Raw genomic sequence first — 14,513 nt, 5'->3', positions numbered from 1 at the left:
ATGTAAGTGTCTGTTGTATACCAGCTCTGATTCCTTCAAGGATGTGTATGCATATGCATGTGATTTAGCAGGATCACAACTGGTTCTGTACTTAGCTCTCCCTCCCTCCCTCCCTCCCTCCCTCCTTCCTTCCTTCTTTCCTTCCTTCTTGCCGGTTCTGGGCTTTAATCTCAGGGCCTGAGCACTGTCCTTGGGTTTTCCTCAAAGTAGGGTAGCACTCTACTGCTTGAGCCACAGCACCATTTCTAGCTTTTCTATGTATGTGATTCCTAGGAATCAAGCCTGGGTCTTCTTGCATGTTATGCAAGCACTCTACCATTATTACAAACTCCCGGCCCTTCTCTGTGGATTTCTATAGTGCTCTTTCTGTGGATTTCCATACTACTTGCACAACTTTATAGTCCATCAACGTATGTGTAGTTCCTCCTCTCCTGCATCCTTATTAGCATTTGTTGTGGCTTTTTTGCTGCTGCTGTTTTGCTTATTTGGTTGGTTTTTGTAGGTTTTAGTGCCAGAATATTTATTGTATAATTATTGAACATTTCAAGATAAGTGGAAGGCTGTAATAGCTACCTCTTAGTTTGGGTGGTATTTTTTCACAGAATCTATCAAAATCTGCAATACACAATTTTTAAGTGTCTCATTTCACTAGGTCCCTGTAGTATTTTGTGCGTTACGCGCGGTATTCCAGATGTACTGTATCTTGTGCTTTGCAGGGTAGCCACACTTACCATAGGTTGACTTAAGGGTATTAGACCTTATAGCATGGTGACAGGCAAGGATATGTATATGTCTTATTAAAATGATGTTCCTGGGGCTGGGAGTTTGGCCTAGTGGTAGAGTGCTTGCCTAGTATGCACGAAGACCTGGGTTCCATTCCTCGGTACCACATACATAGAAAAAAGCCAGAAGTAGTGCTGAGGCGCAAGTGGTAGAGCTCTAGCCTTGAGAAAGTCCAAGGACAGTGCTCAAGCCCTGAGCCCAAGCCCAGGACTGGCAAAAAAAAAAAAAATGATGTTCCTGAGCTGAGAGTTTGGCCTAGTAATAGAGTGCTTCCCTAGAATGCACAAAGACCCAGGTTCGATTCCTTGTTACCACATACATAGGGGGAAAAAAAGCTGGAAGTGGTTCTGTGGCTCAAGCGGTAAAGCTTTAGTCTTGAGAAAGCCCAAGGACAGTGCTAGGTCCCAAGTTAAAGCGAGAACTGGTTAAAAAAAAAAAAAAAAAAAAGATGTTCCCTTGGACATCTTGCTTCTGCCATGGAGACAAAAGATTGTTTACCTGTTTTGGGGCAGGAGGCAGTCCTGGCGCTTGAACCCAGGGCCTGAACATTATCCTTGGGTTTTCTCAAGGCCAGAGCTCTACGACTTGAGCCATAGCACCACTTCCAGCTTTGTCTATGTGTTTGGTACTGAGGAATCAAACCTGGGTCTTCATGCATGCTAGACAAGCACTCTACCACTAGGCCAAACTCATAGCTCCTGTGCTTACTTTTTTTATCTGTGTGTTTCATTACTAGGTTTCAACTCATTGCCTTGCACTTGTTCATCTTGCTTGGTTGGCATTCTGTCACTTGAGCTATGCTGCCAAGTTTTGTTGGAGTTCAAGTCTGGGCTGGCTTTGAACCATAGTTCTTCAGATCTTAGCCTTCTCAATAGCTAGAATTGCAAGTGTGACGCTCCCAGTGTTGCTTTACTTTGCACTGAGTATCTTTTCATGTATTTATTGGCTATTCTTTTAAGAATACTGTTTAATGGCTGTTTCTACCATTATGTAAGCTGTCTCTTTATCAAGGTAGTTGTTTCTTTTGCTGTGCAGTAGTTTTTGATATACATTTTTTCTGGTCCTGGGGTTTGAACTCCGTCCTGGGCTGTGTCCCTGAGCCTCTCTGGTTGAGGGTAGCACTCTACCACTTGAGCCACTTCCAGCTTTTTCTGAATAGTTGATTAGAGGTACTATATGGCTTAAATACGCAATTTAAATCAACTCCATTACATTTCCAAATCTGTTGTTGTTGCTGGTCCTAGGACTTAAACTCTGGGCCTGGGTGTTGTCCCTGAGCTCTTCAGTTCGAGGCCGTGCCCTTCCCCTTGAGCCACAGCACCACTTCCTGTTTTCTGGTTGTTATTTGGAGATGAGTCTCACATTCTTTAGTGTGATCCTCAAATCTCAGCCTCCTGAGTAGCTAGGGTAACAGGCATGAGCCACTGAACCCTGCATTTTCCCAAATCTTTAAAGATCCTTAATACATTTGTCTTTATCCATTCTTGTTCATAAATAATATTAAAATTGAGTTTAACAATTTTATTACATGTGTTTATTTTAGAAAATAGATATAAAGAAAAAAATTCTCCAGATAGAAATAACTACTAAAAATAAGTACTAAAAATAATTTCCTTATAGCTTTTTAGATTTTAGTATACATACGGTTTATATATAATATATATCTGGATAATATCTGGTAGTGAAGAAAGTTACTAAAATTTGAGTTTAACATCTTTTAATTGATGATGAGCATTTGGTGTAATGTTATTCATTTGCTTATTTAATGACTATTGTGCACTTTGCACAACAGATCACATTTTCATAACTGTTTCATATGTTGGCAAGTTTTACATTTACTATGTTCATAAGGTGCTTTTGTCTGGATCTGGATTTATGGTAATGGTGGCTTCAGGGAGTAAATTAGGACATAATTCCTGTGATAAACACAAGAATCTCTGAAAGAGATTGTGAAAAATGGTATAATGTCTTTCCTTAAATGTTTGGTACAATGTGCCAGAGAAGTTATCTGTTTTGAAAGGTTAATGATTACTGAATTATTTTAATAGTTACAGATTCATTCAGGTTGTCTGTGGTTTGTGTAAGTTTTAGCCAACTGTGTGTTTCAAGGAATTGTTCTACTACTTCTGGGCTTTTCCTTTTTTCTTGTCAGTCATGAGGCTTGATCTCAGGGCCTGAGGGCTGTCCTTGATCCTTTGCTCCAGGCTAGTGCTCTACCACTTTGAGACACAACACCACTAAAGGTTTTCTGGTGGATAATTGGAGATAAGAGTCTCCTGGTTTTTTCTTCTGCAGGCTGGCATTGAACCTCAGATCTCAGCCTCCTGAGTACTTAGGGTTATAGGGGTGAGCCACCAATTTCCAGCTTCCCTTAGACTCTTGTGTTAATGGGCATGGAGTTGTTCTAGCATTTTTCTGTTATCTTTTGAGGTTTCTGATTAGTGTCCTTGTTGTGTCCCAATTTGTTCCTGCTTTATTTTGACTGGTGTTACCAAGTTTTTTCCCTCTGTATCTTTGCTTTTTTAAATGTTTTTGTTGTGCCAAGATTGTCCCATGTTTTGGGAATGACCTCTTCCCCCCCCCACTTAGGACCCATGTACTAGGAATTAAAAACATGCTAGCTCGGACTTGATGCTCAGTGGTTAGACACCTGAGCTCTGACTAATCTTAAAGCGACCAGTGGTTTGAGTTACCAAACAGCCAATCAGGTTTAACTATGGAATTCCCCTTATAAAAGTTGTGTAAAATCCTTGTTCAGAACCTTCTAGTGTTGCCGGCTGCAGGTACGCGGAGGTCCGAGTTTAAACTCGTAATAAACGACCCTTGCTTTTTAGCTTTGACTGTGGCCTCTGGTGGTCTTTTTGGGGGTTCTAGGAATTCGGGTACAACATTTTTAAAATTTTTTTTTTGCCAGTCCTGGGCTTGATCTCAGGGGCCTGATCACTGTCCTTGGGCTTTGTCAAGGCTAGAGCTCTACCACTTGAGCCACAGCACCACTTCTGGCTTTTCTATGTGTGTAGTACCGAGGAATCGGAACCCAAGTCTGTGCATGCTAGGCAAGCCCTCTACCAGTAGGCCACACTCCCAGCCCTGTATCTTTGCTTTTTATGTGTATATGTCTCTGTATTTGAAGAAGGTTTCTTAATGGACAGTGCATGGTTGAATATTCTGTTGTTGTTTCTTTAAATCTATTCTGACAATCTGTAATTGGCATATTTAGACCATTGACAATTAAAATGATTATCTATATTGTTAAATTAGAATCTATCACATGGTTCTTATTTGATACCTTTTCTTTGTATCTATTTTTGTGGAGTACTCTTCTCCTGCCATTTGTCATTTTTTAATTGAATGTTTTATATATTTTCATTTTTTTTCTCAGCATGTCAATTGACCGATCTACAAAATGTCACATAAATATAAAATATGCCAGGTAGGTTCTTAGAAATGTGAAAACAGATTTAAAGGGTTCTTTAATAACTTTGATGAATGAGTGTATTTTATCCAGGTGCTAGCTTTCTATTAAAATGAAGTTTTTTCCATTACAGGAGGTTTTTAAACCTAAAGACTATATTGATCATCAGAAGGATAAAGTTGCTTTAACTTTGGCTCGTCTAGCCCGCCATGTTGAAGTGGAAAAACAGCAAAAAGAAGAGAAGAATAGAGCATTCAGGGTATGTGCCTATTTTAATTGATGTTTCATTAATTCGTCCCTATTTATAATAGAGATGCAAATAGAAGCCTTTAATTAAAGACATATGGTTGAATTCCACTTTATCAGGTACTGAGTATATATAATTCATCAAATTTATATTAATACATAATGAATTTTACATGTCTGTTTTTAGTTTGATTCTTATTTCATATGCATATAGGGAAAAAAGAAATAACAAAGTTGAGGAGACTTTTTTTGAGGAATTAACAGCTCTCTTTGGCCGCCAGCCCTGAGGTTTGAACTGAGCCTTTGTGCTCAAGGCTACCACTTGTTTCATAGCTCTACTTCTGGCTCTCTTGGTATTTGCCAGATCATGATCTTGATGGCAGATATTAGGTGTTAATTAAATAATATTTACTGAACAATACTTATTATATGGTATGGATATATTCAAACTATTATGAATAATTTCTAAAAAATCATAGAAGTTTACACTTCTATTCTCAGAGATGATCTTAATAATGGTATGTGTGTACAGTATATATATGCGTATATATATGTATATCTGTATGTGTATACAGATATAAATGTATATATTAATGTATAGACCAATTTACAGATATAAAATGTATATTAATGTATGCATGTATTTGCTTTCCTCTTTAGAAATGGTTGCATTAAATTGAAGTTATTCTTTATTTTATCCTGTTTGTTTAATTTAGTTTGATGATCTACTTGATATCAAAATTATATTCAGGGGCCAGGAATTTGGCCTAGTGGTAGAGTGCTTGCCTAGCATGCACAAAGACCCAGGTTTGATTCCTCAGTACCACATACATAGAAAAAATGCCAGGAGTGGTGCTGTGGCTCAAATGGTAGAGTTCTTGCCTTGAAAAAACCCAAGGACAAAGCTCAGGCCCTGAGCCCAAGCCCAGGACTGGCAGGGAGAGAGAGGAAGGGAGAGAGGGAGAGAGGGGGAGGGAGGGGGAGAGAGGGAGGGAGAGAGAGGGAGGGAGAGAAGGAGAGAATATTCAGCTAAGCAAAATGAACTCTGGGATATGGAAACAAGAGATTTATCTTTGATTTTTGTTCTTAATGTACTATGTGAAGTTATTTCTTTTCTCTGTTTTTTCCCCTTATGATTTATCTCATGATGTTACTGTATCTGAGTTTGGTACCTGGTATATTGTATATACATACTTTGTTTTTTTGAAATAAAGAAGGGGGAAAACAAGATGGTTGGGAGGGTGTGGAGGTAGGGAAAATGGGAGGAAGGGTATCAATGTTCAAGAAGTAATGCACCCACTACTTGATGAATGTAATTGTAACCCTTTCATACATCACCCCGGCAATAAAATACCAATAAAAAAGTATTTAATAGCATTGAAAATTTTATTGTTTCTAATGACTTCCACTAAATGTATTTATCATAATTTCTTTTAAAACAATCTATTGCTGGCAGAATAGGTTGTAACAAACTTTGAACATACCTATCCTGGACTTTGAACTCAGGGCCTAGACACTGTCTTGAGACGTTGTGCTCAAGGCTAGTGTTCTGCCACTTTGTGCCATAGTTCCATTGGTAGTTAATTACAGATAAGAGTCTCATGGACTTTCTGGTCTGGGCTGGCTTTGTATTGCTGTCCTCCTATCTCAGCCTCCTGAGTATTAACATTAAAGGAGTGTGCCACCAACATCTAATTTGAACTTTTATTTTTTTTGCCAGTCCTGGGGCTTGAACTCGGCCTGAGCACTGTCCTTGGGCTTTCTTAAGGCTAGAGCTCTACCACTTGAGCCACAGTACCACTTCCTTTTTTTTTTTTTTCCCTGTATATGTAATGCCAAGGAATCAAACCCGGGTCTTCATGCATGCTAGGCAAGCACTCTTACAGTAGGCCAAATTCCCGGCCCCTGAACTTTTATTTTTTTATTTATTTTTTTAATATATTTTTATTGTGATAAATAGAAGGGTTACGTGATATTTGCCAGATAAATGGTGCCTTAATTCCCACACATTGATACCCTTTCACATGTCATGATCCCCATTTCCCTTCCCCCCTCCCCCACCCCCAACTTGTCTCCCCCCCCCCGTTCCTATCCAATTTCAGATATGAACTTTTATTTTAATAAATGCTTATCTTTGATTGATTTCTATCTAACGCATGCTTCTGACAGAGAGAATCAATATTTTATGATCATGATGTGCTAAAATCTTTTTCCCAAGGAAACCAGTAGTAATTATTAGTCAACTGAGTTCTTTTCTTAATGTCTTTAGGAAAAAATTGATTTTCAGCATGCTCATGGGTTACAAGAATTGGAATTTATTCGAGGACATTCTGACACTGAAGCAGCAAGGCTGTGTGTAGACCAGTGGCTTAAAATGCCAGGTATTATTATTATTATTGCTTATGTTTTTGAAAGTTGTAGCAAGGACTGATTTTAGTATAGCAGGAGAAAGTATGGAGGAATGGAGAAGGGAAACATTTCCCTTCTCATATTTTTAACATGGGAGCTAAAGACTCCCAGGTACTCTTTAAAGATTACATTAACATTACTGAACTTGATAATATCAGGGCAGGAGCAATATTCATTTCATATAAGCATACCATGTATTAGAGCCTCTCACACCTACCTTTCTAGTGCTGGAATTCAGTATACGCCACTCTAACCAGTTTGATCTCCTTTTTTGTACCTATACAATAGGCTTAATTACATAAATCTAGCTACTTACTAATTTTAAAACAATGTTCTCTATTATTTAATGGAAAAGTTTAGGCTATATGTTGTCTTTTCATGTGGGAGGGCTAAAGACAGGATATCGCTCAGGAATCCAGCCCTTGCTTAGTATGTGAAGGCCCTGGGATTGATTCCCAGCAGCACGCGCATGTGTACACCTGCGTGCGTGCTTGTGCACAGGCACACACACACTGAGATTAAAGCAATTATTTAGTACCTTACTAAGACTAAAGTATCCATTTTCTTTACTGCCTGAGTACATTTCTGTGAATTTTGATGGTGGCATTTCCCCTATAAGGACTAAAAGTTTAAACCTTAAATGTATATAATGTTTTTAGGATGAAAAAACTAAGGTATATTGGACAATTTTTTAAATTTGGTTAGATGTCCTTATATGTACTGTCATAAAAATACTATTATAAAATATTATAAACAATTCACAAGAGATATTAATAAAAGAATGGTGTGCCGGGCGTGATAGCTCAGGCCTGTAATTCTAGCCACTCAGAGGCTGAGATCTGAGGATCAAGGTTCATAGCGAGCCCAGGCACAAAAGGACTTGAGACTCTTATCTCAAGGGTAGAGAGGTAGCCTTGAGCTGAAGAGCTCCCGAATAGCACCCAGGCCAAGTTCAAGCCTCATGACCCACCGAAAAAAAAAAAAAAAAGTGGTGAAACTATACAATACAACTAAAATTTGCATCATATATCAGATGTTGAAATTTCCTTGAGGACAAAATTTGCCTACAAGGTAGTCAAATAGTGAATGGTGGATAGAAAGATACAATGGGCAAGCTTTTCTAATTGAATTTTTTGAAGGAAGAAGGAAAAAGAATAAATAGAAAGGGAAGAGATAGCAGTAGAGTTGTTACTGAGAGCTGCATGGGCTGCTGTCTTGGTTGGAGCTGCTGGACCAATAGGTAGAAGCCCACCATTCCCCCTCCTCGCTTCCCTGCCCTCTTTATTCCTAGCTCAGCTACAATGAGTAACATAGAGCTTCAAGCCCTCTTTATGTTAGCTCAACTACATAGTATATTTATGATTGTTAAAATGACAAAAATTGGAAGAAACATTTTTATCATCTTACAGAAATGAAATGAAGGAAGCAGAAGCTTAATTTTCTAATACATTTAAGCTTTGATATTTATTGGTCGAATTTTTAGAATTTTTCTTACCCTTAATTTGATTTGGAGATGTTAAAGGGCATCTTTGTCCAACTCCTGTCAAGTGATTACATCATTCATAGGAAAGATTTTAAGCAGTTATCATTCAGACCCAGCCAGTTGATGCTGTGCTGTAATTTTCTTTTCTTTTCTTTTTTTTTTGGTCAGTTGTAGGGCTTGAACCCGAGGCCTAAGCACTGTTCCTGGGTTCTGTTGCTCAAGGCTAGGGCTTTACCAGTTTGAGCTCTAGCTGGGTTGTTGTTGTTGTTGTTGTTGTTGTGGCATTTAATTGAAGATGAAAGTCTCATGGATTTTCCTGCCCAGGATGGTTTTGAACTGTGGTCCTCAAATCTCAGCTTCCGAGTAACTAGGATTATATGCGTAACCCAGTGTGTCATAATTGTGATTATCAATCTAAAGGAGCAGTATCGAGTAACATAAGAATTTATTTTCTCCTGATATAGGGCTCAAAATAGGCACAATTAATTCTGGAACAAGGAATTCATTCCGAAAAGGAGGACAAATGCCCAAGTCGGAGAAGCCAATTTCATGCCCTATAATGCAGTGTAACAAGGAATTTGACAATGGCCATCTTCTCTTAGGACATCTGAAAAGGTAACTAGGCCATTCTGAATGGTAGATGCTGGGGATGAATGAATTGTAAAATGATTTATTCATTTGTTTTCTGTGGTGTTGAAGATCTAATCCAGGGTTTTGTGCATGTAGGTAAAACTATAAACACTAAACTGAACTTGTTAAGTGAAAATTTGATCTACCTCTGCCATTGCTTGCTTTGCATTTGAAACTCACATTTTTTTTGTTTTATTTTCATTTCTCATTTGCATTTAGATTTCCTAGATGGGCTGATAAAGTTAGATTTTTCCAGTGATACTCTGTCTTCTTTATGGATATAATTTGTATATTTCTTTAATATGTCTCATAAAATTTTTTATTTTTTAGTTGGTTGTAGGGCTTGAACTCTGGCCCTGGGCACTGTCCCTGAGCTCTTCAGCTTAAGGCTAGTGCTCTACCACTTTGAGCCAAAGCGTCATTTCTGGTGGTTAAATGGAAATAAGAGCCTTATAGACTTCTTTGTGTAGGCTGGCTTGGACACAGATCCTCAGGTTTCAGCCTCCTGAGTAGGATTACAGGCATAAGCCACCAATACCTGACTCTCAAAAATTTTTGTGCAAACATATATGGAAATGCAATTAGGTTTATTTAGAGAAATCGAGCCCCATAAATAATTGATTTCAAGAGACACAGATATTTGGTTTCTTCTATAGATGCTAGTAGGGCATTGCAAAATATATACTAGGGTAAACCAATGTAAGCAAAAGTAATAATATAGATATATTCTATATGAAATCTATTATCAGTTTGAACTGAGAAAATACATCTTTTCCTCAGCTTTCCCTTCTAGTAATTGAGAGATGGGAAACTGACACTTTAGGGCTCGTTTTCCTTATATCTTTGTCTTTCAAACATCTAGAGGCAGCATAATGTTCCATAAATTTATTCAGTATCTATAGGAAACAGATGTGTCAAGGTTATGTATTTGTTCATTGTGCTTTTATGGCACTGGGGATTGAACTGAGATGGCTTTCACTTGTGCTTGGCAAGTGCTACAACATCCAGCCACTACATGCCATTGTGTTACATCTCCAGCCCATGCCCAGCCTCTCAGGATGAGACTGTTACTGGGATACTTGATTAAAAACTAATTGTGTGTCTTTTGGTAATCAAAACAAGACAGGGAAAAGATTGTGGTTTCCCAGTTTTCTAATTGGAAGTTTATTAGCTTGGTAAGATATGATTGATAAAGTCCATTTTACTGGATCTTGGGAGCTTTTTTTTTTTGGTCCTCGTGCTTGAACTCTGGGCCTGGGTGTTGTCCCTGAGCCCTTAAGCTCAAGGCTACCTCCCTACCCCCTTGAGCTACAGCGCCACTTCCAGTTTTCTAGTAGTTTATTGGAAATAAGAATCTCACAGTCTTTAGTGCCTCGGCACAGCGATCCTCAGATCTCAGTCTCCTGAGTGGCTAGATTATAGCCACCATGCCTAGCTTGAATGCTTTTTTTTTGGCATCTAAGTATTTGTCACTGTGAGGGAACTGGCACCTAGAAGCCATTTAGAAGTTCTTAATCTGATGGATGTTACTTAGAAATTCAGTAAGGAAGAGCAAAATGTTTTGAGAAAAGCAGAAAGAAAATGTACTTACAAGCTTCATAAATCAAATAGTTCATTCTCTAGAATGTAGAACTTTCTAATGTTCCTTCTCTTTTGCCGAGTAGGTTCGATCATTCTCCATGTGATCCAACAATTACATTACGTGGACCTTTGGCCAATTCTTTTGCTTGTGTAGTATGTTATAAAAATTTTGTTACTCAGCAGCAATATAGGGATCATCTTTTTGATAAGGTAAGAGCATTTTAACAGTAGATATTCTTCTAGATAATCATGGAGTTGGTTGTAGATGTTTTCCATGCTTACATTTTCAATCACTATTCATAATGCACATAGAGAAAATTATTACTGTTTGAAAACAAAATGACTTGGACTATTACTCTGGGCACATTGATTTTAATAACTAAAACCAATAGACCTTAGAGATCACAGGGGAAACCCTTTCATGGAGTAGCCTATTAAATTAACCTTGTTTAAGAGGCTGCAACCATTGGTCCCGTGATGAAATATTGAATCCATTTTTAACTACTTTACCTTAAAGTAACTGTATTACCATTCATTGTGGTAACAGTTCCTTTACAAATGCTTTTATCCAGAAATACCACTAGTATTTAAAAGACTACTTATTGTATACAATTTAGTAACTTATATTGTTAAATGAAAATTTGATCTACCTCTGTCATTGCTTGCATTGTATTTGAAACTTAAGGCTTTTTTTGTTCTATAATGGATTTAATTTTTGGTGGTTAATTGGAGATAAGAGTCTCACAGACTTTCCTACCCAGTCTGGCTTCTAACCATAGTCCTCAGATCTCTGTTTCCTGAGGAGGAAGGATTACAGGCTTCCGTCACTAACACCTGGCTTTCCATCTTTTTTTTTTTTCCAGTCCTGGGGTTTGAACTCAGGACCACTGCCCTTAGGCTTTCCTCAAGGCTAGCACTCTACCACTTGAGCCATAGCACCACTTCCACTTCTTCTGTATATGTGGAACCAAGGGCTTCATGCATGCTAAGTGTACATTGTACCACTAGGCCACAATCCCAGCCCCTCCATTCTTATTATAAGTGACTCACTATACATAGCTTGTTGGTAAAAATACGTTTTTTGCTGAACGTCCACTTTCCTTAAGAGTTCACTATATACTGGGCTGGGCAGAGAACACCCATAAGGCTAGTTTACTATATACTGGGTAGAGAACACCCATATGGCTAGTTTCTGGACATTGAATCTCTGGTAAATTTTCTTTTAGAAGGCCACAGTTTACCTTTGTTTTTTTGTTGGTTTTGTTTTGTTTTTGCCAGTTTTGGTGCTTGAACTCATGGCCTGAGCACTGTCCTTGGGCGTTCTCAAGGGTAGAGCTCTATTACTTGAGCCATAGCACCAGGTCTGGCTTTTTCTGAGTATGTGGTACTGAAGAATCTAACCCAGGGCTTTATGCATGCTAGGCGAGAACTCTACCACTAGTTATGCTCTAAGTCTGTCACCTCTTCTGTCTTGTTGTTAAAGGAATTTAGTATGTCCTTTACTTCATTGAGAAAGGTTTCTTTGAATCTTTGGCCTAGTTTTCTCTTAACGTCAACTCTTAGTTACAAAGGCAAATATTTGGTTTATCTTGTGAGCTGTCCACTACACCATTCTGCCTCAGGATAGTCTTGGAGACTTCCAACACAGGTGATTATATGGGATTGATTTCTTTCTTTCTTGTTTTTGGTTTGTTTGTTGTTGTTGTTTTTTTTTGGTCAGTGCTGGGGCTTGAACTCTGGGCCTGGGTGTTGTCCCTGACCCACCCCTTGAGCTATGACACCACTTCTGGTTTTCTAGTGGTTAATTGGAGATAAGAGTTTCATGGTTTGTAGTGCTTGGGCTGGCTTTGAACTGCTATCCTCAGATCTCAGCCTTCTAGTAGGTAGGATTACAGATGTAAGCCACTGTGCCTGGATTTATTGTAAAGAGAAAAATGTAACATGATGAAAATAGTTACTTATACCATATACCTTTAGAATTGAAAGTATATAACAATTCTACAGCCTTATTCTTCTGTTTACTTTTGGGGCAGTGGAACCAAAAAGATGGAATGGTTTTAAAATGGTAGTAGATTTCAGAGTATCTTCTGCTCAAGGCTCTACTCTCCTACTTTGGGGATAAGAGTCTCATGGATGCTAGTCACCTGTGACTCATGCCTGTAATCAATCCTAGCTTCCTGGCTACTCAGTAGGCTGAGATCTGAGGATTGTGGTTCAAAGCCAGCCTGGGCACGAAAGTCTATGAGATTCTTATCCCCAGTTAATTACCAGAAAACTGAAGTAGCACTGTGGCTCAAGTGGTAGAGTACTAGCCTTGAGCTGAAGAGTTCAGAGAGAGCTCAGGTCCAGAGTTCAGCCCCCAATAAAGTCTCATGGATTTTCCTGTTGCCCTAGCTGCCTTTGAGCCTCAGTCCTCATATCTCAGCCTTCTCAGTAGCTAGGATTACAGACAGGAGCCACCAGTTTTTCTCTTACTTTCTGGGTCTACAGTCAATGCTATTTTGTGCTCCTTTTTTCTTTGTCCTTTTTTCTTTTCATAGTTCTTTATGAGTCTCATCTCCAGTTAACTGCCAGAAAACTGGAAATGGCACTGTGGCTCAAGCGGTAGAGCTCTAGCTTGAGCCTAAGAGTTCAGAAATAGAGTCAAAGCCCAGAGTTCAAGCTTGTGCTATAACCCTCAGTAAATACTCATTGCATATTTCTTGGTGTGCCTTTATGAGGGTTCTGAAGGGAAATTCGTTTTGCATTTGGTTGTGATGGCATTTCTTGTGTAAACCAGAAGAGGTCACTAGAAAATTGTATAATCCTCCTGGGTTTTTATTGCTGTAATTTCTATTTTGCAAAGATCTTAATCTCCAGTGAAGGACAGTTAAATTATTTATATTTGCATTGTTTCCTTTATTTCGGTTTACTATTACCAATTTTTCTTCTCTAAGCTAGGTCAAAATGTAGGTGATTCAGCAGATGTGGGTTAGAGCCTGTGACATTTATAAGTTCCTAGCTAATGCTAGTGCTGCTGGTTGATGTTAGGATCACGTTTTGAAAGATAAATTTTTATTGACTTTTTTTTTCCCATCCTGAAGCTTGAACTCATATCCTGCAAGATTTTGTGCTCAAGGGTGGTGCTATACCACTTCTGGCTTTTTGGTTTTTAATTAGATATAACAACAGTCTGAGAATCTTTCCTGCCTGAACTGGCTTTGAGCCATGATCCTCAGATCTCACGTTCCTGAGTAATTAGGATTGCAGATGTGAGCCACTGGCAGCCAGCTGTAAAGTCACTTTTGACCTTAGAGACGTACAGTTGGTAAGACATCCCCAAGTTGTTTCTTGTTACCTTTGGGATAGATTGTACGTTCCTCAGTGTGTCTTGGTATCCTGTATAGGTCAGTAGGGACTCTTATTTTTTAATACCTGCATCATCTAAGGTGGAATTTTTCCTATGCTTGCCAATTCTCTTCAGTGACCAGTAAACTATTGTGTGCCCAGAGCAATTTGTATAGTCTAGAAACTCATAGAAATACAATCAAACAATGTATGGCCTTAGTAGTTAAAATCTTTCACTTCTTATGTTAGTCTTTTCATTACTGACAAACACCTGAAACAATTTAAAAGTGAAAACATTTACTTTGGCTCATGGCTTCAGAGGTTTCAGTCCACATTTAACTGGTTCCTTTTTTTGTGTGAGTCTTGGGGCTTGAACTAGCCTGGGCTCTGTCCCTGAGCTCTTTAGCACAAGGCTACCGCCCTACCCTTGAGCCAGGTCCTACTTCCATTTTTTAGGGGTTAATTGGAGATAAGAGTCTCAGGTCCTTTTGTGCCTGGGCTGGCCTTGAACCTTGATCCTTAGATCTCAGCCTCCTGAGTAGCTAGGATGACAGGTGTGAGCCATGGCCCGACCTGGACTGGCTCCTTTTTAGGCTCAAGGCAGAGGAAAGATACTGACCTTGTAAGTAACCCGGAGGA

The 14,513-nt window shown here is 38.8% G+C and overlaps 1 protein-coding gene across 7 annotated transcripts in view; it reads left to right on the top strand.

Moving 5' to 3' along the window:
• The window catches only part of Znf451 (zinc finger protein 451), a 68,890-nt gene that overhangs the window by 28,473 nt on the left and 25,904 nt on the right, over positions 1–14,513 (top strand). For 4 of the 7 annotated variants that reach the window (XM_090355452.1, XM_090355454.1, XM_090355451.1 and 1 more), the window contains 5 exons: positions 4,166–4,216; positions 4,332–4,457; positions 6,714–6,825; positions 8,801–8,951; positions 10,631–10,757. In XM_090355452.1, coding sequence (XP_090211578.1) covers positions 4,190–4,216; positions 4,332–4,457; positions 6,714–6,825; positions 8,801–8,951; positions 10,631–10,757 — 543 coding nt within the window. In that variant the 5' untranslated portion in view covers positions 4,166–4,189. Of the gene's footprint in view, positions 1–4,165; positions 4,217–4,331; positions 4,459–6,713; positions 6,826–8,800; positions 8,952–10,630; positions 10,758–14,513 lie in introns of those variants that run through there. The other 3 variants (XM_090355450.1, XM_090355455.1, XR_016539270.1) reach the window with 2 other exon arrangements.

Source organism: Megascapheus bottae, chromosome 22 (genome assembly GCF_031878675.1).
Source record: "Megascapheus bottae isolate mThoBot1 chromosome 22, mThoBot2.hap1, whole genome shotgun sequence".
In the NCBI taxonomy this organism is placed as follows: Eukaryota; Metazoa; Chordata; class Mammalia; order Rodentia; family Geomyidae; genus Megascapheus; species Megascapheus bottae.
Note: the sequence above shows the minus strand (reverse complement) of the source record. Positions and strands in the feature narration are given on the sequence as shown.